This window comes from Vipera ursinii, assembly GCF_947247035.1.
Source record: "Vipera ursinii genome assembly, chromosome: 8".
Lineage (NCBI taxonomy): Eukaryota > Metazoa > Chordata > Lepidosauria > Squamata > Viperidae > Vipera > Vipera ursinii.
The window spans coordinates 1,328,433-1,350,041 of NC_139519.1; the positions used below are offsets into that span (position 1 = coordinate 1,328,433).

The following is a 21,609-nucleotide window of genomic DNA, read 5'->3' on the forward strand; positions in this document are numbered from 1 at the left end:
ATGGAAGGGAACATAATATTCACTCAGCCTACCAGGAGTTTGGTTTTGATTTCATAATGTTGTGAGGATCCAGCCATTTTTGGAAAGGGCACCATCCCTATGTGCTAGATCCTTGGAATAGCGGATGCAGCTGGATTTGGGAGGTGGTTAATTCCAGTGGGGGGGGGGGGGGAGAATGTAACCATCTGGCTTGAAGGAGGCAACTGTGCACACCCTGCAGAAGAGGTCCTCTCCATCCAGTTTTACCATGTATGGCTAACTTCCTTACATCCTCCCTTTTTGAAGAAATTTCTGGAGAGATAGCTCTACAGGAAATGGATTTTCTGGATTCTTTCCAATAGATTTCTGTCTGGGCCTGGCATAGAAATAGCATTGGCCATTCTTGGTGGATGACCATTATCAGCACCTAGAGCATATCTTCCACAGTCCTATTATACCTCCTACCAGCATCCAGTATCCTCCACCATGCTGTCCTTCTGGCCTGCTTGGGAAGGTTGTAGATGTTCTGCAATGCTTCTGCTCCTTTCTGAACAGGTGGCTTCAGCCAAATTATGCAGTCCTGGCTGTGGTTGCTCCAGTGTGGACTACCCAAAAATTTAAGTCCTGCTTTGGGATGGTTTTGAGTTACACATCTGCGGTCTTACCCTGGTGTTTGGAGGCTGAAACCTGAGACTAAATCTCAGCCTTGCTGCTTGCAAATGATCAATTTAGCTTGATACTGGGCTCTAGATTCGCAATGAGTAGGGACATGGCTCTCCCTGTTAAAGCAGATCTGTGACATGGGGGGTTCTAGATCATAGCTCCTGCTATGATCATAAAGTGGCCTGGTGATTTTGAATAAGAAAATATGAAAAACCAGATGGGTGGTATTATTTGACTTCTGGGAAATGAACAAAATGAGAGCTGGGTGGTAAGTAAATTGGTTGCCAGCTGACCTTATGATAGGAAAGATTGATATATATACCATAAGTCCTTCAGCATTGGTGAAAATCACATGGACAGTGTGTGCACTCTCAAGCCTCTGTGCATGGTTGCACTGGGCAGGGGTTGGATTAGAGAATTTCTATGGTCACTTCCATTTCTTATATTACATGATTCCAGTTGATTAACAGTGATCATGCACTTAGTAGCTCTTCTCCAGAACTCTTCCAGCCACTCAAGGATTACAGCTTGGGATAGTATCATTCCAGTCCCTGTTTAGTGAATTCCTGGCTCAGTGTGGAAGATACAGAGAGCCTGGACTGCTACTCTTGCTGACTCCCATTTTTCTGCTCCTGTTTCAGGTCTGCTGATGGCCTTGGACATTCCCCAAGAGCGAGGTTTGAGCTATCTGGATCACAAATACCTGGATGGGCTGCAAGTTTGTCGCTTCCCCCTCTTCAACTTCCTGGAGCCACTTCCCCTGGACTGGATGTACCTTGTCTACACAGTGATGCTGTTGGGTGAGGACCCATAGCCCACTGGGGTTGTGCTAGCTGAGCCCACTTTCTCTGGCTTCCTGACTTGTGTTGTTTTCCCTCCTGGGCCTTGTTGCAATATATGTTGCTGCCCAGGGTCAGAGAGGAATGCTGCAACCCAGCCCTCTCAGCCATCCCGCTGTGTGATCCCCCAGAGCCTGAAAAGCCAGGCCTGAGAAAATGGCACGCAGTGCAGCAAAGAAGAGATGTTGAACCCCCAGAGTTTCTCACAAGGTGGGGTTGGGGAAGAGGTGAAACAGGCAGATTGCTTGGGATGGAGGGAGCTGGAGTTTTATAAGGGCAGCGGTTCCCAACCTTTTCTATACCCCTCACCCCTAGAACGCTTTTGATATATTCTCGCACCCCTTACAAAAGTTTGAAATAACGGCAACAAATTATGCATATACACTATAATTTTGAAAATCCAAGTTTTTGCACCCCCTGGAATATTGTCTTGTACCCCCAGTTGGAAACCCCTGTATAAGGGAAAAAGAAGGTAATTAGAGAACCCTAGAAAATTTAGACAGCTCTGGCGGTTGAACATTTGCTGGTTCCATGAGTAGCCCCATAGAAAGACAGCTTGTTTTGGAATGGCCCCATTGAAGGACAGCCAAGGCCAGAAGAGCAGCAGAAATTCCAGCTTGCCAGAGGGAGAAGACAACTGCAGTAAATAAAATCTTATCTGCTGCCAGCCATAAGAGAGTAACAGCCTAGCATAAATAAAATCCTTGATTAACTCAAAGAGTGGTTTGAGCGGAGCGCTTATAGGCTGGATTAGACATTGCCTCTGCTTGGGATGCAAGTGCGGCAGTAAATTAACTTATTGTTTTTTTATTGTATACCAAACTCTTGTACAAAAGCTATAAAGAGGTGGGGAGATGAAGCTTGTTTTTCCTCTATTAGTTGAATGCTGCATAAATAATCTTGCCCTACTGGAAACAAAGCCAAGAGTTTCCAGTTTGTGTTAAAGATAAAGCAGAAAAAAGTATTCACAAGAAAGTGCTGGTACTTGTCTGGTTGATCCTGAGCACCTGAAGGCCTTGGGACAACCACTCTCACCTCCCTCGCCTCTTTCCTTAGGTGCTGTGGGCATCATGCTGGGCTGCTTTTACCGACTCAGTTGCCTCCTCTTCCTGCTGCCCTACTGGTATATCTTCTTCCTGGACAAAACCACTTGGAACAACCACTCCTACTTGTACGGCCTCCTGGGGTTCCAGCTACTGTTCATGAATGCAAATCGCTATTGGTAAGGCTTCATTGCTCTGGGTGGGCTTTGGCAAGGCACATCTTGCCTTTTTCCCCCTTCAGATCAAGGCTTTGATAAGCAAACATGTTTCCTGTCTTTCCAGTTGCATAATTTAAATTTGAAATTTCCCCCAGCTTGGAATCAGCCAGACCCCAGTGGGGAGTTACATGCAGCAGAAGACCTGCATTCCAGCCACAGAAGCTGTCACGGTAGTGAAGAAATGACTGCTACAAAACAGCACTTTAGGTGACAGAACAAACCTCAGCCCAGACCATGGAGGTGCCATGCTGGACCTCTACTTTATCACTGTCTATTTTAAATACAATGAAGGTTTCTACAAACAAAAAAATGCTTGGGCCATGGGTTCACCTGTGTCCCCCCACTGTGGCCAATCTCTACATGGATGAGGTAGAAGCCAAAGCCCTAAAGTCCTTCACCTTTCACTGGTACAGGTATGTGGACGATACTTGAATCAAGATTAAAACACAGGAAGTGAACAAATACATTAAATTCACATAGGAAAATGTTAAGGAAAATAGTCTGGCTTTCCTTAACTGTTGCAGTACACATTAAAGAAGAAGAAGCCTTAACAATGAAGTTTACAAAAAACCTCTGTACACAGATCAGTATTTACATTTTGATTCTCGCCACCCACTGGAGCACAAAATGTAAATACTGGGCTGAAGGTTTGCCTAGCAGCAAAGAAGGAAAAGAAAAAGAACTAAAATACATCAAAGAAGTCTTCAGAACTTAATGGCTATCCCAACTGGGACTTCATCAAATCCAGGAAAAGACCCAGCAGGAGCTCCTCCATAATAGACAAAGAAGAGAACAACAAATGAAGTGATGTTGTTATTCCATACATTTCAGGAATATCTGAAAAGCTCAGGAGGATTTTCAACCAACTCTACATATATGCACACTTTAACCCCAAGGGTACACTAAGGCGGAAACTTATCCACCCCAAGGATAAAACACCCAGACACAAACTGAGCAATGTAATATATGCAGTACAATGTAGTGAGACATGCAGATCCATACATCGGAGGAACAGAACAACCACTTCACAAATGCATAGCACAACATAGGAAAACAAACCCATCAGGAAAAGATTTAGCAGTCCATCTGCATTTGAAAGACAAAGACCACTATTTTGAAGATAGCAAAGTCCACATTCTGGACAGAGAGGACCACTGGTTTGAAAAAGGGGTCAAAGAGACCATCTGTGTCAAAATTGAACAGCCCTCTCTCAACATAGAGGGAGGGATACACCACCACCAGAGTTTTGAAGGAGCTGGCAGATGTTATCTCAGAAACATTGCACCATATCTTTCGAAAATCCTGGAGCATCAGGGAAGTACCTGAGGATTGGAAAAGGGCTGATGTGGTTCCCATCTTCAAGAAAAGAAAAAAAACAGACCCAGGAAACTACAGACCAATCAGTCTAACATCAATACCTGGGAAGATCCTGGAAAACAGAATCAAAAAACAGATCTATGAACAACTAGAAGCAAACAAGGTTATAACCAGGAGCCAGCACTGGTTTGTCATGCCAAACCAGTCTTATTTCATTCTTTGATAAAGTGAGTAAATTTGTAGATCAGCGAAACGTTGTGGACATAGTATACTTTCAGTATTCAGTATTTCAGTAAGGCATTTGACAAAATAGACCACAACCTGTTGCTTAGTAAGCTAGAAAAAGGTGGGATAGACAACACAACCATCAGATGGATCTGTAGCTGGCTGACAAACCATACTCAGTGAGTAGTCCTCAATGGTACTACATCCACATGGAGAGAAGTAAGCAGTGGGTTACCACGAGGCTCTGCTTAGGCCCAGTACTCTTCAATATCTTCATCAATGACTTAGATGAGGGAATAGAAGGGGAACTCATCAAATTTGCAGATAACACCAAACTGGCAGGAATAACCAACACCCCAGAAGACAAGCTCAAGATCCAAAAAGATTTTGACAAACTTGAACAATGGGCCCTATCCAACAAAATAAGTTTTAATGTGGAGAATAGCAAAGTTTTACATTTAGGCAGGAAAAATCAAAGTTTTAAGTACAGATTAACTTAACCCTAACCCTAACCCTGGCTCAAAAATAGCAACTGTGAGGGGATGTCATGGTTCCGACTAAAGAGTTCAAAGAACATTCAGGCATTGTTTATTCTAAAAAGTCTATAATAATGAGAACAAAGCATCGCCACTCATAGATGGATGCCAAAATCTGAATTCTCCCCTGAACACATTGTATCAAACACAATTCCCTCCCTTAATTTGGACGTCATAAATGACATTCTCCAAGTAGCTTAAAATGCAAGCTTCACTTCCATTGCGCCATCTCTTATCTTATTTAAATAACCGGTTTAGCATTCTCCTCCCACCAGCTTCATTTTATTCAGAGCAAATAATGCTCATGTTTCTGAGCATGCCCAAGATGGCGGACGTGCTCGGCTAAGCTCCGTGCGGAGCTCCGGCAATGTGGCGACCTTTGGGAGCCTCACAGGATTTTCCCCTGTGATGGACATGGGATGGGGGATGAGGTGAGCTTCTGGATTGTTATCTTTTGGCCCCGCAAACCCCCCGCGAGCCCCGCGAGCCCCGGACTCTCCGAGGTTTTCCATCTGAGCCCGGAAGAGTTGCTGGAGGCCCTAGAGGACGCGGAGGAGCTGAGCAGTTCCCCGTGCTGCACGACCAGCTGTTTGTCGGACCGCGGGGGCTCGGCGGACTCGGCAAATTCTAGCGGAGGCTGCTGGAGTGCCTGGAAGACCTAGATATTTTTCGGAGCTCTGCTCTACGCGGCGCCGACCAGTGACGGATGCCGGGGGAGTTTGAGAGTTTTGAGAGCCTGACCAAGAACTCGTTGGAGCCGGGCGGAGGATTTTGGAGGCCTGCGCTCCACCGACCAGCTGATTGTCGGCCCCTGATGGAGTCTGCGGATCCTGGTGGTGTTCTGAAGCCTGCGGAGCCCGGGACAACTTTCTAGAGCTTGGTGGTGTTCCGGAGCGCCTTTCAGCTGCTTGGGAGAGCCGCGTGTTGACTAACTATGAATCGCGGCTTGGAGCAGCGTCAGCGTAGAAGTGTTGAAGTGGTGGAGATATTGCCTGGCTGATGTTTGAGATGGCTGGCGGCGAGGAGAGTGGAGTACCGCGGCCTCTTTGGTATGGCGACCTGGCCTGGTGGGGGAATGCGGACGCTGATGCCTCGGACATTAATGAGACACAATTTTAACCTCTGCGCCGCCAGAAACTGACTAGACCATGTTTTGTGGTTTTGTTGAACTACCATGGTCTTGGTTTCCCTTCCTGGCTGACTATTATCTGGTCCTTTTACAACATGACATTGAACTGTAACCGGAGTTCTCCTACCATTCTGTATCTCTACAGGCTTATCAGCCCTGATGTATTTCGCTGACCCTTTTGCTCTAATTCCCTCTTCTCTCCTCCCCTCCCCTATAATTTTGGAAGGTCCAGGGTACAACCACTGTGGGAGAGTGGTTGAGATTTTACATCTGCTGCCCCCAGAGGTGAGAGCTCTGGGTGGTATTGCTTCCCCCCCCCCAGTTGTATGTACCAGGCTGCTCCCCGGCCCTGACCGCCGTGAGAGGGCGGGATTCGATCTGTTCCGGGGTTTCCCAGCTCTAGTGGCAGTGGAGCTGGGCTGGCACTCTGGTCATTTGCCTTCGATTTATTTTGAGATCCTCCCGTATCGATCTGGTCTGCCTTGCTGCCTTTTGTCAGACTTAATTAATAACCATCATTCGTCTGACTTATCCTAGCACGGTTTTACTCGCCCTCAGGGGGGCCCCCCATCCTGGGAGCGACCCGCCTTACTTTTTACACCTCCTGTTGATGAAGGGCCCGATTGTTGGGACCCTGAGAGATGGCTGGGCACGGGTAGGGGCCTCCGATATAAATCAATTAAGAGGCCCCTGGTTAGTTTTTTGGCTAAATTTTTTAGGAGGTTAGGGAGGGGGGGTGGGAACTTCTTTTGGTTGTTCGGATATGGGGGGTAGTCCAACAACCGTTGTTCAGGCCAGGTCCGGGATTGATCGCGGGGGGGGAGGAGCGGGGGTCGGTTGCCCCCGGGGCTCCAGGGCAAGTCGTGGGATTACCCATTCCCACGACGTTAGGGAATGGCAGCAGGTGTAGGAACAGAGGGCCGTATCGATCTCAGGGAAGGCCTCTCTGCTGCTTACAAGCGGTGAGGCACTCCGATCCTCTTGTTCCGCCCCGAGGTCCCGGGAGTGAGGATGTGCAGCCTCCTGAGCTCCGGCTGGTGTACTTGAACGCCAGGTCTGTCGCTAACAAAGCTCCTCTCCGTGACTTGGTCGAGTGTGAGCAGGCGGACCTGGCTTGCATCACGGAGACATGGTTGGGCCCAGAGGGCGGGGTTCCTCTGGTTGATCTTTGCCCACCAGGTTTCCGGGTGCTACACCGGCCTCGGGCTCAGGGTAGGGGTGGGGGAGTGGCTGTTGTTATGAGACCTTGTGTCCGCGGGAGGCCACCGTTCCTCAGATAGTCGGGTGTGAGTCTCTCTTTTTGAGATGCGGCCCTGGTGCGCAGTTGGGCTTGCTGCTGGTGTACCTTTCGCCCAGTCACATAGCAGCAGCCCTGCCTGAGCTTCTCGATGTCCTCTCTGGGTTGGTGGTTGAGTTCCCGAAACTTATGGTTTTGGGGGACTTCAATCTGCCATCTCTGGGAGGGTCATTTGAGTTGGCTCGGGAGTTCATGGCTTCCATGACGGCCATGGACCTGACGCAAGTAATTTCGGGACCGACTCATGAGGGAGGCCACACCCTTGACCTAGTTTTCTTATCTGGATGGTGGTTAGATGATCTTGGTGGGGGCTCCCCAATTGTTATGCCCCTGTCATGGACCGATCATCATCTCCTGCGGCTGGTCTTCCGTTTTGCTACCCCCCGCCGTGGGTGTGTGGAACCTATTAGATGGTACCACCCCAGACGCCTAATGGATCCCGAGAGGTTTCAGGCAGCGCTGGGGTCCCCACCCGACTCCTTTGCTCACAGTTCGGCAGATGCCTTAGTGGAAGCCTGGGAAAGGGCAGCCACTGAGGCTCTTGACCGAGTTGCACCCTTGCGGCCCCTGACCCGGTGCAGATCCCGTCGAGCTCCATGGTTTTCCGCGGAGCTCCGGGAGATGAAGCGTCGGAGACAGGGCCTAGAGAGCGGTTGGAGATCCAGCCGATCCGACCGATTGCGACTAAGAACCCATATTAGGTCTTATCTCGCTGCAATAAGGGTGGCGAGGTCTAATCACTTCACTACCCTTATCGCGTCCGCAGATAATCGCCCGGCCGCCTTGTTTAGGGTGACTCGCTCCCTCCTTAATCAGGAGGTGAGGGAGGAACCCTTGCAGGGTTGTGCTGAGGAGTTTAACCAACATCTGTCGGACAAAATCGCTCGGATTCGGACCGGTTTGGACTCTGACTAGGCAGAGTCTGGCGATCAGGCCACGGGCGGTCTTGTCGATATTACCTGGGAGGAGTTTGATTCTGTGACTCCGGAGGAAGTGGACAGGATTATGGGGAGGCTGAGCTCCACCACATGTTTATTGGACCCGTGCCCTTCCTGGCTGGTTTATGCAGCCCGGGAGAGGACACGCAGCTGGTTCCAGGCAGTTATATCCGCTTCTTTGAGTGAGGGTAGCTTCCCTGCCGTCTTGAAAGAGGCGGTGGTGAGGCCTCTCCTCAAGAAGCCTGCCCTGGACCCAGCTGTATTGAACAACTTTCATCCGGTCTCCAACCTTCGCTTTCTTGCGAAGGTTGTTGAGAGTGTGGTGGCGCATCAGCTCCCTTTGGTCCTGGATGAAGCGGATTATCTAGACCCGTACCAATCGGGTTTCAGGCCCGGGTACAGCATGGAGACGGCATTGGTCGCGCTGGTGAATGATCTCTGGAGGGCTCGGGACGGGACATTCCTCTGTTCTAGCCCTATTAGACCTCTCAGCGGCTTTCGATACCATCGACCATGGTATCCTGCTGCGGCGTCTCAGGGGATTGGGAGTGGGAGGCACGGTCTTACAGTGGTTCTCCTCCTATCTCCAGGGACGTTCGCAGTCGGTGTTGACAGGAGGGCAGAGGTCGACCGCGAGGTCTTTCGTTTGCGGAGTTCCTCAGGGGTCGGTCCTCTCGCCTCTCCTGTTCAACATCTACATGAAACCGCTGGGTGAGATCATTCGTGGCTTTGGAGTTGGGTATCATCAGTACGCTGATGATACCCAGCTTTTCCTTTTGACCCCAAACCACCCCAGTGATGCCCTCAACGTGATGTCCCGTTGCCTGGAGGCGGTTCGGGTCTGGATGGGGAGGAACAGACTTCAACTCAACCCCGACAAGACTGAGTGGCTTTGCATACCTTCATCCCGGGTCTATTCGGATATTCCATCTCTTTCTATGGGGGGTGAATTATTGCCCCCCGTAGATAGGGCTCGCAACTTGGGAGTCCTCCTAGATTCACGGCTCACTTTGGAAGATCACATGGTGGCTGTGACTAGGGGGGCTTTCACCCAGGTTCGCCTGGTGCGCCAGTTGCGGCCCTATCTAAGCCGGGATGATTTATGCACGGTCACTCACGCGCTCGTGACCTCTCGTCTAGACTACTGCAACGCTCTCTACATGGGGCTTCCCTTGAGGACCACCCGGAGGCTCCAACTGGTACAGAATGTAGCCGCGAGAGTTGTGTTGGGAGTCTCCCGATACTCCCATGTCACACCTCTGCTCCGTGAGCTGCATTGGTTGCCAATTGTCTTCCGGGTGAGATTCAAGGTACTAGTAATGGTGTTTAAAGCCCTACATGGCAGGGGTCCGGAGTACCTTAGGGAACACCTGCTGCCGGCCTGTGCGTTCCCACAGAGAGGGCCTCCTCAGGGTGCCACCGGTCAGAGAATGTCGATTGGTGGCCCCCAGGGGGAGATCTTTCTCTGTGGGCGCCCCGGAGCTATGGAACCAGTTACCGGTTGAGCTCCGGACGGCGCCCGATCTTCGCTCCTTTCGCCGCGATCTGAAAACATACCTGTTCGAACAAGCCGGCCTGGCCTGAGGGGGGATTGGTGGGGTTTTTACTATCATTTTATTGGGGTTTTTATGGGCATGTATTTAATTACCTTTTAATTTTTGTAACTCTGTGTTTTATTCTTGCCCTGTACACCGCCCTGAGTCCTTCGGGAGAAGGGCGGTATAGAAATATTAATAAATTAAATTAAATTAAATTAAAACAGTTTAAAGAAAAAGGCTGCCTCTTATATTGTCAGAGCGAAAACATCCAATGTTTGCAGTGTTTTACAGGGACCTTGGAGTCCTAGTAGACAATCACTTGACTATGAGCCAGCAGTGTGCAGCTGCCGCCAAAAAAGCTAATAAAATCCTTGGTTGTATATAATCCTTGGATGCATAGAATTCATCACGTGAAGTATTAATACCTCTTTATAAAACCCTAGAAAGACCACATCTGGAATACTACAACCAATTTTGGTCACCATACTACAAAAAAGATGTTGAGACCTTGGAAAAAGTTCAGAGAAGAGCAACTAAAATGATCAAAGGCCTGGAGACTAAAACATATGAAGAACGGCTGCAGGACTTGGGTTTGGCTTGTCTAAAGAAAAGAAGAAACAGGGCGACATGATAACAGTATTCCAGTATTTGAGAGGCTGCCACAAAGAAGAGGGGGTCAAATTATTCTCCAAAGTACCAGAGGGCAAGACAATGGTTGGAAACTGATCAAAGAGAGAAGCAACCTGGAATTGAGGAGAAACTTCCTAATAGTGAGGATAATTGACCAGTGAAACAACTTGCCTTCAGAAATCATGGGCGCTCCATCACTGGAGGTTTGTAAGAAGAGACTAGTCAGTCACTTGTCTGAAATGGTATAGGTTCTCCTGCTCGAGCTGGGGGCTGGACTAGAAGACCTCCAAGGTCCCTTCTATTCTGTTTACAACACAGTCCTTTCAGCAAGGCATTTTACAAAGTAGACCATAGCCTACTTCTTGGTAAGCTAGAAAAATGTGGGGTAGACAGCATCACCAGCAAATGGATCTGTAGCTGGCTGACAAAGCACACTCAACATGCAGTCCTTAATGGAACTACATATACATGGAGGGAAACAAGCTGTGGAAAACCACAAGGTTCAGTCTTAGGTCCAGCACTGTTCAATATCTTCATAAACAATTTAAATAGGGAACAGAAGGGGATCTTATCAGATTTGTAAATGACACTAAGCTAGCAGGAATAGCCAACCCCAGAAGATAAATGACCTTATGAATGGTCCTGATTCTTTGTGCCTGACAGTTATTCTGGGCTGTTCAGAATCAGCATTGTTGAGGCAATGTTCAAGAGTCAAGATGTTCTTGAGGTTTTCCAGGGATCACTGAAGCTTGGGTTGGTTTTCCAGACTGCCTCCAGTCCCTACTGTTGCTAATGAGCTTCCTCTCCTCAGGTCTGTTGATGGTCTCTGGCATCCACGGAAGAGAAATGCTCATGTCCCTTTGTGGAACTATACCATTCTTCGCACACAGGTAATGAATAGCTCCCAGCTAGTGTTGCTTGGTCTGCATTGCATGCTGGCGCCAGAGTTTCAGGAGGCCATATGGAAATGGGGAAGCCACCAGCTCTAATGTATTGAGGGTCCCACTAGAGCCAGAGAAAGCCTGGAGGATGGTAAGGAGGCAGGCCTACCTTCCTGCGATTCTGGGTCATTAGGCTTGTGGGAGGCCCCGTCAGAGTTGCCATCCAGTTGTAATATTTAAGATGGCAGAATAGGTAAATTATAACATATTGGGAGCTACTATTTAATTTTAGGTAAGTGTAGATGTGTATAGCATGAAATGAAATTCACCGTTTTTCTCATTCTTGCCCCATCTGTGTTCTGGTTCCCCATGCTTTTCAATGTGATATTTCAAACTCCTGTGGTTAGTTTGAATGGTGAAATTGACCATGGAAATTTTGGCAGGAAGTTGTAACTTGGAATCTTGTTTGGAAATGGCAGCATGTCTGCTGCTTCCTGTGAGACACTTGCTGCTGCTTTGTGCATTTTGCTGACTAGTTTGCCTTGGAGTCTCATGTTGTTGCCTCTTTGTTTCTGAACAGATCTTCATCGTTTATTTCATTGCGGGCATCAAGAAGCTGGATGCTGACTGGGTGGAGGGCTACTCCATGGGCTCCCTGGGGAGGCACTGGCTCTTCAGCCCGTTCAGGTGAGTGTTGGAAATCAGGCTGCGGCAGGCGGGTGGGTGGGTGGGAGATTGAGCTCCCTCCTCTTCCTCCATCCTGGGCATTGCAGCTTTGGATGAAGCCATCTGCCTGGTCCCTTAGGTTGTTGCTTTCAGAGGAACTGACCAGCTTATTGGTGGTGCACGGTGGAGGGCTTGTGTTGGACCTTACTGCTGGCTTTCTGCTGTTCCTGGATGCTACCCGTCCTGCTGCCCTTTTCTTCGTCTCCTACTTCCATTGCATGAACTCCCAACTTTTCAGTATTGGTAAGTTCTGCGGTATCCAGCTGTTCCTTTAAGAAGCCACAGGAGAACTTATAAAAGTAGGATGTTGAGTGATAAGTGTTATGTTAAAAAGGGTTAAGACTGGACTTTAGTTCCAATCTATTTTTGTGAGAAGTGGTTAATGCCTGTAAAAACTGCTCATCTGAAATGAATAACGGTGCCTTCTACAAGATTAACAAGCTTTTGTTAAAGGTGGATTATCTTATATAGTATCGTTTGTTGGTACAGATTTAGTGTATGTTTGAAGGAAAACCAATACCACTTTTTGTAACGATAAAACTTAGAAGACTCAGGTTCAGTTCAGCCTACAATTGTGGGTATCTGTGAGGCAGTCACTCTCGGCCCAGCCTGCCTGACAGAGATGGTCTTTTGGGGGTAAAGTGTAGGGAGATGTCCACCAAGATACCTTCAGCTCTTGGAGGAAAGGAGGGCAATGGATTTAACAAAGTTTTAAATAAATCTTAGTCTGCGTTGCCCGCATGACCAGAAACAGTTCCAACAGATTTCAACAAGAATCTCCTGAGCACATCTGAAGAGGCTGGGTGTCCGGCAGATGATCTGTCTTGCGAGTGATCAGCCTACATCTGTCCTTCCATCATACTCCCAACTTTTCATCCCAAAGGCATGTTTTCTTACACCATGTTGGCCACCAGCCCACTCTTCTGCTATCCAGACTGGCCACGTCGACTGATTGCCAGGTTCCCTGCCTGCTTCCAAAAGTTTCTGCCACTTACCAAGCCTCCACAGCGGAGTCTGGAGTGTGTTTATCTGGAAATGGAGCGGCAAAGGCCAAGGGGAGCAGCTAGGAAATTGGGCCTGCGGCAGAAGCTGGGTGCCATTTTTACTATCCTGTATATCTTGGAGCAGTTCTTCCTACCTTACTCACACTTTATTACCAAGGTAAGAAAGAACCTAAGTATTTTTTAAAATATATTTTTTAACTGAAAGGTTTAGACTGGATAGTATTTGACTGATGACATTTTCCATAGTTCAGGTCCTGACAAGGGACAGAAAAGATGGAGCCCCTGAAAGAGTCTCTCTTCTGTTGCCTCCTCATAGCAGCATCCCAGCCACAAAACAGAAGGGGAGGGTCCTGAGCTTGAACGTGGGTGGGAAACCACTACTTACACTTGAATCAAGGCTGCGTGGTTGAGTTCCAGTTCCTATAGCCCAAATAGCCCCAAGGAGTCTGAGAAGAGATAGGGGAACTTGGGGACTGGTCCAAGGGATGAGAAGTGCTTCTTATTCTGAGAATAGTCAACTCTGCCCCTAATAATTCTCCCTGCAGGGCTACAACAACTGGACAAATGGGCTCTACGGCTACTCATGGGACATGATGGTCCATTCACGCTCCCACCAACACGTGAAGATTACTTACCGTGACAGTCACACTGGGGAGATTGGCTATCTGAACCCTGGGGTCAGTCTCTCTTTCCTTTCAATGTTCTTTTAATAATCTTGAGATTTTTCCATGATCCTGCATTGATTGCAATATGGTCACTAGTGTCACAACCCTTTCTGAAGCCAGCTTGAACTTCTGGCAATTTCTTTTTGATGGTCAGTGCCAGATGTTGTATGATCTTAAGAAGAAACTTAGTAGCATGAGGGATGAGGGCAGTTGTGTGTTAATTGGAGCAGTCCTTACTGTTTTCATCCAGTGGAATGGAATGGCAATGAAATGCACACTGATGGTTTCCAATCCTGTGGCCATGTGTTCGTTTCCCAGTTTTTTTGCCCCGAGGGTGTGATGGTTGTGGCTTAGCAATTTTGCAGTGATGATATCAAGACCTGGGGCCTTGTTCTTTGGCAGTTAGCTCATTGCCCACATGTTTCTTCCTAAAGGGTGGCTGGTTCTGGTTCTGCTCTCCTTTTCTCATCGCCCAACCGCCTCAGGGTGTCTTTGTTGCTGCCATCCAGTTCTCTATATTTCCTCTTCATCTGTTCTTGACATTTGTTGACCAGACAGTTCTTTCCCTTGCTAGTTTTTGATGATGCTTTTATGAGAAGTTGTTCAAATCCTTTTGTCTTGGGCAAATGCATTCCTGGTGTGGCCTTTCAGGCAGGCCTCTTCTAGATGCTTGCAATGCTGATCTTAGCTAACTGTTGGCAGATTCCTGAAATCTTGTGGAAATGTTTTCTAGTTGTTGCTTCTGATTTTATGGTTTTCCAAAAATAGAGATCATTCAGGCGGCTAAGCTGGTTATAACCAAGATTTTTCTCTTTTGAATATCTCTTTCATTTACCCCCAAATTAAAAGCAATGAAGTTTGGAAGGTGATGGGCAAAGAAAATCTTTTTGAGAAGCCCATCCAGATTCAAATTCAAGCTCATGTCAGTCGCACTGTGGCTATCACAGCAGCTACTCAGTATCCCCTGAACAGAACTTTCCAAATTATTGGAAGGCCCTTTAATTGTGCCAATTAAATGATTTAGTGATGTCCACAGTAGCTGGGCATGAAGACATTTGCAAGATACTTGGAAGTTAAATTTCTGATATTTCTTGGGATTTGGATCCTTGATGACTATAACAATATCACATTTAAGTCACATTTTTCTATGCCGTTGTAACTTCAAACGCTTGCCAAATGAATGGTTGTAAGTTGAGGACTACTTATTAAATACATTAAAATGAAGATGGCGGACGTGTTGGGCTGAGCTCCGCGAGCTCCGGTTGCTGGGCGTCCCTTGGGAGCCCCCCAGGGGTCCTTTTGAGCCCCTGGGTAGGGGATTTAGACTATTAATTTTAGAGGCAAATAATGAGGTAGCTTGCTGTTCGTTTTCTCCCGTCTGTGAGTGGCTGCTTCCATCTGCTCCGTCTGCTGCTTCGCCCGCTGTTTCCATCTGCTTCGTTTGTGCTGCCGCTGTGTTCGCTGTGTTTGGTTTCGGCCTGCCGGTTTCTACAGCCTCGGCGTCTCCGGGCTGCTTTGCCTCGATGTCTCCGGGCTGCCTTGGGCTGCTCTTGACGGGTTGTGGCTGGTGGTGACGGCGTTCTCTGCTGCTTCGGGCAGTAGCGCTGTTGCTTCTGGCCGGCTCTCGGCGGTTTTCGGCGTCTCTGAGGTTCCAGCTGATCGGCGGCAGCCTCGGACTTCCAGCTGATCGGCGCCTCCATTTTGGCGCTTCCGTGTTGGCGGCGATGTCGGCGGCGGCCTCGGAGTTCCAGCTGGTCGGCGGTGGCCTCGGAGCTCCAGCTGATCGGCGCCTCTATTTTGGCCCTTCTGTGTTGGCGGCGATGTTAGCGGCGGCGGCGGCGGGGAGCTCTCTGTTGGACCTGCCTCGGGCCGCTTTCGGCGGCTGCGGCGTCTTCGGGCCGTTTCGACGGTGGAGGGGACGACCGCTGGTCAGCTTGGTGGCAGAGATGTCCCGGGTATTGTTTTTCGAGCCGCTGCCGGCGGCGGAGGTGGCGACGGTGACGGCGTCCTCGGGCTGCCTTTGGCAGTGGAGAGGACGACCGCGGCGACGACGGTGGTGCTGCTGCCTCGTTTGCCTTGTTCCGGCCTTCGACGGTGATGGCGACGACGGCGTTTTCGGGGCTTGCTGGCCCGTTCCATCGGCAGTGATATGGCGGTGGTCGGTGCTTTTCCATCTGGTCTGCGAGGGCCGTAGCAGCTCCGGTGGACTGCCAATTACTAACTCTCCATCTACCTCTCTATTCCCCTTTGGACTGGGACGGACCTGGGTGCAGGCCGCAGTGGGAGAGCGGCCTGTTTTCACATCGGCACTCCCATAGAGGTGGGAGCTCTATGGGTTATGCCCCACCCAGGGTGTACATTCTTGACCATCCCCCTGGTTCAGACTCTCGACCGGTCGTGGGAGGACGGGTTGGGGTCTGCCCCCGGGAGCATCCAACCTGGTGGCAGTAGGTTGGTTGATGGCCTGAATGTTTTACTCCCTTCCTTTAGAACCTCCTACTGGACTTTTCCATTATGGGACTGCCTTATCTGGACTTGTTGGACTTATGTATAGATACTCCAGCACGGACTTGCTCGCCCTCAGGGGTGCCCCCCTCTCCTGGGTGCGTCCCGCCTTTTTCGCCATTCCCAGTCTCGATGAGGGGCCCAATTATTGGGACCCTGAGAGATGGCCGGGTAAGGTCAGGGGCTCTCGATCCAAATTTAATAGGAGGCCCCTGGTTACTTTTTTAGTTAAATTTTTTAGGGGGTTAGGGAGGGGGGCGGGGGGTAATGGTTGTTTGACTATGGGGGGTGGCCATACAACCACGGTGCAGGCCAGGCCTGGGTCTGACTGCGTTCGGGGGGAGCGGGGTGTGGTTACATCTGGGGCTCAGGAGCGGGTCGTGGGATTGCCGATTCCCACGACGCTGGGGTATGGCAGCAGGCGTATGGACAGAGGGCCGTATCGTTACCGGGAGGGCCGTCCCCGCTGTTTACAAGCGGTGAGGCGCTCCGACCCTCTGTTTCTTCCCCGAGGTGCCGGGAGCGAGGATGCGCAGCCTCCTGAGCTCCGGCTGGTGTACCTGAATGCCAGGTCCGTGGTTAATAAGGCTCCCCTTGTGCGGGATTTGGTGGAGGGTGAGCATGCGGACCTGGCTTGTATTACTGAAACCTGGTTGGGCCCAGAGGGTGGGGTCCCTTTGGTTGATCTTTGCCCACCAGGTTTCCGAGCGTTACACCGGCCCCGGGCTCATGGTAGGGGCGGGGGAGTGGCGGTAGTTATTAGGGAGACCTTATGCCCGCGGGAGACCACCGTCCCTCAGATAGTCGGGTGTGAGTCTCTCTTTTTGAGGTTTGGTTCGGGGGCGCAGTTGGGCTTGCTGCTGGTGTACGTTTCGCCTAGTCACACAGCGGCAGCCCTGCCTGAGCTACTCGATGTCCTCTCCGGTTTGGTGATTGAGTTCCCCAAACTTTTAGTTTTGGGTGACTTCAATCTACCATCCCTGGGAGGGTCATCTGAGTTGGCTCGGGAGTTCATGGCTTCCATGACGGCCATGGACCTGACGCAGGTAATTTCTGAACCAACTCATGAGGGAGGCCACACCCTGGACCTAGTTTTTTTATCTGGACGATGGCTGGATGATCTTGGTGGGGGCTCTCCATTTATCATGCCCCTGTCATGGACGGATCATCACCTCCTGCGGCTGGTCTTCCGTTTTACCACCCCCCGCCGTGGGGATACGGAACCAATTAGATGGTACCGCCCCAGGCGCTTAATGGACCCTGATGGGTTCCAGGCAGTGCTGGGATCCCCACCTGCTTCCGTCGCTCACAACTCGGCGGATGCCTTAGTGGAAGCCTGGGAAAGGGCAGCCACTGAGGCACTGGACCGAGTTGTACCCTTGCGGCCCCTGACCCGGCGCAGATCCCAACGAGCTCCATGGTTCTCCGCGGAGCTCCGGGAGATGAAGCGTCGGAAACGGGGCCTAGAGAGCTGCTGGAGGTCCAGCCGATCCGAATCCGACCGATTGCGGTTAAGAACCTATATTAGGTCTTATCTCGCTGCGATGAGGGTGGCGAGGTGTAATTACTTCTCCACCCTCATCGCGTCCGCAGATAATCGCCCGGCCGCCCTGTTTAGGGTGACTCGCTCACTTCTTAATCAGGAGGTGAGGGGGGATCCCTTACAGGGTCGTGCCGAGGAGTTTGGTCAGCATCTGTCGGACAAAATCGCTCGGATTCGGACCGGTTTGGACTCCAGCTGGGCAGAGTCTGACGATCAGGACACGGGCGGTCTTGTCAATGTTATCTGGGAGGAGTTTGATTCTGTGACCCCTGATGAAGTGGACAGGATTATGGGGAGGCTGAGCTCCACCACATGTTTATTGGACCCGTGCCCTTCCTGGCTGGTTTATGCAGCTAGGGAGAGGACACGAGGCTGGTTCCAGGCGGTGATATCTGCTTCTTTGAGTGAGGGTAATTTCCCCACCGTCTTGAAGGAGGCGGTGGTGAGACCCCTCCTCAAGAAGCCTGCCTTGGACCCAGCTGTGTTGAACAACTTTCGTCCAGTCTCCAACCTTCGCTTTCTTGCGAAGGTTGTTGAGAGTGTGGTGGCGCATCAGCTCCCTCTGGTCCTGGATGAAGCGGATTATCTGGACCCCTACCAATCGGGTTTCAGGCCCGGGTACAGCACGGAGATGGCATTGGTCGCTCTGGTGAATGATCTCTGGAGGGCTCGGGACAGGGGATATTCCTCTGTCCTAGTCCTATTAGACCTCTCGGCGGCTTTCGATACCATCGACCATGGTATCCTGCTGCGGCGTCTCAGGGGATTGGGAGTGGGAGGCACAGTTCTTCGGTGGTTCTCCTCCTATCTCCTGGGACGTTCGCAGTCGGTGTTGGCAGGGGGGCAGAGATCGGCCCCTAGGTCTCTCGTTTGTGGAGTTCCTCAGGGGTCGGTTCTCTCGCCTCTCCTGTTCAACATCTACATGAAACCGCTGGGTGAGATCATTCGTGGTTTTGGAGTTGGGTATCATCAATATGCTGATGATACCCAACTTTTTATTTCTACCCCAAACCACCCCAGTGATGCCCTCGCTGTGATGTCCCGTTGCCTGGAGGCGGTTCGGGTCTGGATGGGGAGGAACAGACTTCAACTCAACCCGGACAAGACTGAGTGGCTGTACATTCCGGCATCCCGGGACATTCAAAATGTTCCATCCCTTTCTATGGGGGGTGAGCTGTTACCCCCCGTGGATAGGGCTCGCAACTTGGGAGTCCTCCTAGATTCACGACTTACTTTGGAAGATCATGTAGCAGCTGTGACTAGGGGGGCTTTCGCCCAGGTTCGCCTGGTGCGCCAGTTGCGGCCCTATCTGGACCGGGATGCCCTGTGTACGGTCACTCATGCGCTCGTGACCTCTCGCCTTGACTACTGTAATGCTCTCTACATGGGGCTTCCCTTGAAGACCACTCGGAAGCTCCAACTGGTACAGAATGCGGCCGCGAGAGTTGTCTTGGGAGTTTCCCGGTACTCCCATGTTACACCTTTGCTCCGCGAGCTACATTGGTTACCAGTTGTCTTCCGGGTGAGGTTCAAGGTCTTAGTGACGGTTTTTAAGTCCCTACATGGCATGGGTCCGGAATACCTCGGGGACCACCTGCTGCCGGCGTCAACCCCCCTCCGCCCTGTGCGTTCCCACAGAGAGGGCCTCCTCAGGGTGCCTCCAGTCAGAGAATGCCGGCTGGTGGCCCCCAGGGGGAGGGCCTTCTCTGTGGGCGCCCCGGCCTTATGGAATGAACTGCCGGTGGAGCTCCGGATGGCACCGGATCTCCGCTCCTTCCGGCGCGGGTTAAAGACCCACCTGTTTGAACAAGCTGGCCTGGCCTGATGGGGAGTTAATTTGGGTTTTTAAATATTTGTATATTTTACTGTTTTATCTTGGGCATTAATTTAATTCTATTTTAACTTTTGTAGTTTTGTACTTTTATTATCTGCCCTGTTCACCGCCCTGAGTCCCTAGGGAGAAGGGCGGTATAAAAATTTAATAAAAACTAAACTAAAACTAAAACTAATATCAATGGAGAGATCCAGAACAATATCTCTGCCAGTCAGATGGGATTATTTTAATGTATTGGGGCTGTGGAATGTAGTCTTTGGCAAAGCCTGGACTATCCCTTGTATGCCTAATCTGTATTTGCTCTTCTAGCTCTTTTAACATATTTTGAACCAACAAGAATATATTACACTTCAGACCTGGAGCCACAAACAAGCTTCAGAGTACCAAAGTGCATCTTTTCCTGGGCCTATGCAATCGCTGTGTAATTGCCCCCCAAAATACATGTTTCTACTGAGGAGGACCTGAAAGCATTTAGCAAGATACAGTATGAGCCCAGGAAAAGACAACTCTTTTAAGGAGGCTCCCCAGTGTTGTAGTCTAAGCTCCCTCAAACTCTTTGAAGACCTTTTAAGCTTAGGATCTATTCTAAAGCATAGTGCACAGCTGCTTTAAGTCACATTGGAAAAAATACACTGGGTTTTTGAGACACTCCATGTTCATATTGAAGGAAGAAAAGGAAGATTTGGATATCCCAGAGAACAGTATCTCTGGTTAATCTGTACGTACTTAATCTAAATATAAACTGAATAAATAGATGTGGTCCTATTACCTCCCCACAATGTTCTACTGTGCAACCCATAATTGAGACTCTTGTTCCTTCTAGCTTTCCTGTGGAACAAAGCTCCATATCCTTAAAAAGGCCATGCCTGTTTAGCAGTCAGGACAAAATATCCAATGAAGTATATTTATTGCCTGTGATAGTGACCTTGGAAGTTACCCATCTGATTTGGACTTAGAAGTCTGATCCCCAGCCTCTGCTGCAATGACCCATCCAATGCTCTGCACCCCCATTTCTTTTTCCTCCTCTGTCTCACCCTTCCTTCTGCCAACTGCGCACCTGTTTTCCAGCTGAGATCTGTATATATTGGAGCAGGTCTTCACACAGAGCCGGCGCTGGAAGGACCATGCAGACATGCTGAAGCAGTATGCCACTTGCCTCAGTCATTTGTTGCATAATTACAATGTTTCGGAACCGGAGATCTACTTTGATGTTTGGGTTTCCATCAATGATCGTTTCCAGCAAAGGTTAGTGAGACAGCAGACGGCCATACCTATCTGCAAATTGTGCCAATTGTGAAAAAAACATGTAATTTAGTTACAGAATCTTCAACAAATGTTGCTTCCAAGCAGAGTGTTCTTTTTTGGAATTTGTCATGCTGAAACATAAAAATTGCAAAATTGGGATTACTGAAAAAGTAGCCCTCATTTGGGGAGGTTATGGGAAGACGTTGGGATTGACTAGCAAAGGGGACGTTGCTTCCAGTGCTAGAAAGGAACAGAGACCAAATCTTGGATAATGTTTAAAACATAAAGTTAGCACCATTGTATATAGTAGCATAATTTGTTTTTTGTATTTATTTAATGTTTTACCTGCCCCTATAGATGTTTTTAAATTTTTATATCTGTATATCTATCTTTTAAAAATGAATTTTTGTTTTTTAATTTTGTGTAATTTTTGTTTTAATATTTTTTTGTTTTTGTAACAATTGTCAGCTGTTTGCATCCCATCCTCTTTCTGGTGGCCTATGACCATATTAAAGTTTTGTTTGATATATTGGCATAATCCCTGGCTTCTATTCTATTCAGGAAAATGTATAGAAATATGATAACTTCATGGGCTTAGACAGGCAAAGAGGGGAATGGGTTGGCTCTTTCCACTGATCCATTGGTCCCTGAATTTAATATTTTCTCATTCATGTTTTTCCTAGGCTCTTTGATCCAAACACTGATATTGTACAAGCACACTGGTCCCCGTTCCAGAAGACCCCGTGGTTGAAGCCTCTTCTGATTGATTTGTCACCCTGGAGAACCAAACTGATGGAGATTGAAAAGTCGCTGGACAACCAGACCGAGGTTGTCTTCATTGCAGATTTCCCAGG

General features: G+C 49.3%; 1 protein-coding gene across 2 annotated transcripts in view; it reads left to right on the forward strand.

Moving 5' to 3' along the window:
* GGCX (gamma-glutamyl carboxylase) overlaps positions 1–21,609 on the forward strand; it is a 33,670-nt gene that overhangs the window by 3,661 nt on the left and 8,400 nt on the right. For both annotated transcript variants that reach the window (XM_083368785.1, XM_083368786.1), the window contains exons 3-11: positions 1,284–1,442; positions 2,538–2,703; positions 11,164–11,242; positions 11,814–11,920; positions 12,039–12,202; positions 12,843–13,120; positions 13,509–13,640; positions 20,604–20,755; positions 21,439–21,608. In XM_083368785.1, coding sequence (XP_083224911.1) covers positions 1,284–1,442; positions 2,538–2,703; positions 11,164–11,242; positions 11,814–11,920; positions 12,039–12,202; positions 12,843–13,120; positions 13,509–13,640; positions 20,604–20,755; positions 21,439–21,608 — 1,407 coding nt within the window. The remainder of the gene's footprint in view (positions 1–1,283; positions 1,443–2,537; positions 2,704–11,163; positions 11,243–11,813; positions 11,921–12,038; positions 12,203–12,842; positions 13,121–13,508; positions 13,641–20,603; positions 20,756–21,438; position 21,609) is intronic.